The sequence below is a fragment of the Vitis riparia genome, chromosome 1 (assembly GCF_004353265.1).
Source record: "Vitis riparia cultivar Riparia Gloire de Montpellier isolate 1030 chromosome 1, EGFV_Vit.rip_1.0, whole genome shotgun sequence".
Classification (NCBI taxonomy): Eukaryota; Viridiplantae; Streptophyta; class Magnoliopsida; order Vitales; family Vitaceae; genus Vitis; species Vitis riparia.
The window spans coordinates 12,273,062-12,273,785 of record NC_048431.1 but is presented as its reverse complement, the minus strand read 5'-3'; the positions used below and the strand labels follow the sequence as shown (position 1 = coordinate 12,273,785).

Genomic DNA, 724 nt, shown 5'->3' with positions numbered 1-724 from the left:
CTGTCCTCTTGGGAGAGTCTGCACCCCCCTTTCTGTGTCTCAATATGACAGTCAGATCATCAGCACTAAAGTTTTTAAGATTGGTGGCACGAGCCTAGCTGGGTCATGACTTGCAGTGGGATGGCTTTCTTCCCAGCCAATTTCATGCTACAGACTCCCCGCGAAGATGATCATCAGCCTCCTACCTCTCTCAATCCAATTCTACCCTCATGCGCACCTCAAGATTTCCATGGTTCTACTCCATCTCCCTCTTTCTCTCTTTCTTCCTCAACTGCCCATATGTATATTTATTAAGACTAATATGTTGTCATGGGTTTTCAATTCAAATCGATGTTTCTATTGGTTCAGGTGTTGCATCGCTTCTAGGAAAGAGATCCATGTCGTTTTCAGGTATTGACGTGTGTGAAGAAACAAATGGGGAGGATGATTTGTCTGATGATGGCTCACAGGCGGGAGAAAAGAAGAGGAGGCTGAACATGGAGCAGGTGAAAACACTTGAGAAGAATTTTGAGTTGGGTAACAAGCTTGAGCCCGAGAGGAAAATGCAGCTGGCTAGAGCCCTTGGTCTGCAACCAAGACAGATTGCTATATGGTTCCAAAACAGGAGGGCCAGGTGGAAGACCAAGCAATTGGAGAAAGACTATGATCTCCTTAAGAGACAGTTCGAAGCAGTTAAAGCAGAAAATGATGCACTCCAAGCTCAGAACCAGAAACTTCATGCTGA

At 45.4% G+C, this 724-nt stretch overlaps 1 protein-coding gene across 1 annotated transcript in view; it reads left to right on the top strand.

The window, feature by feature from the left end:
• LOC117920251 (homeobox-leucine zipper protein ATHB-13-like) overlaps nt 1–724 on the top strand; it is a 16,438-nt gene continuing 15,714 nt past the window's right edge. The window contains exons 1-2 of the mRNA XM_034837682.1: nt 1–232; nt 349–719. Of these exons, the coding sequence (XP_034693573.1) occupies nt 106–232; nt 349–719 (498 nt within the window). The 5' untranslated portion in view covers nt 1–105. The remainder of the gene's footprint in view (nt 233–348; nt 720–724) is intronic.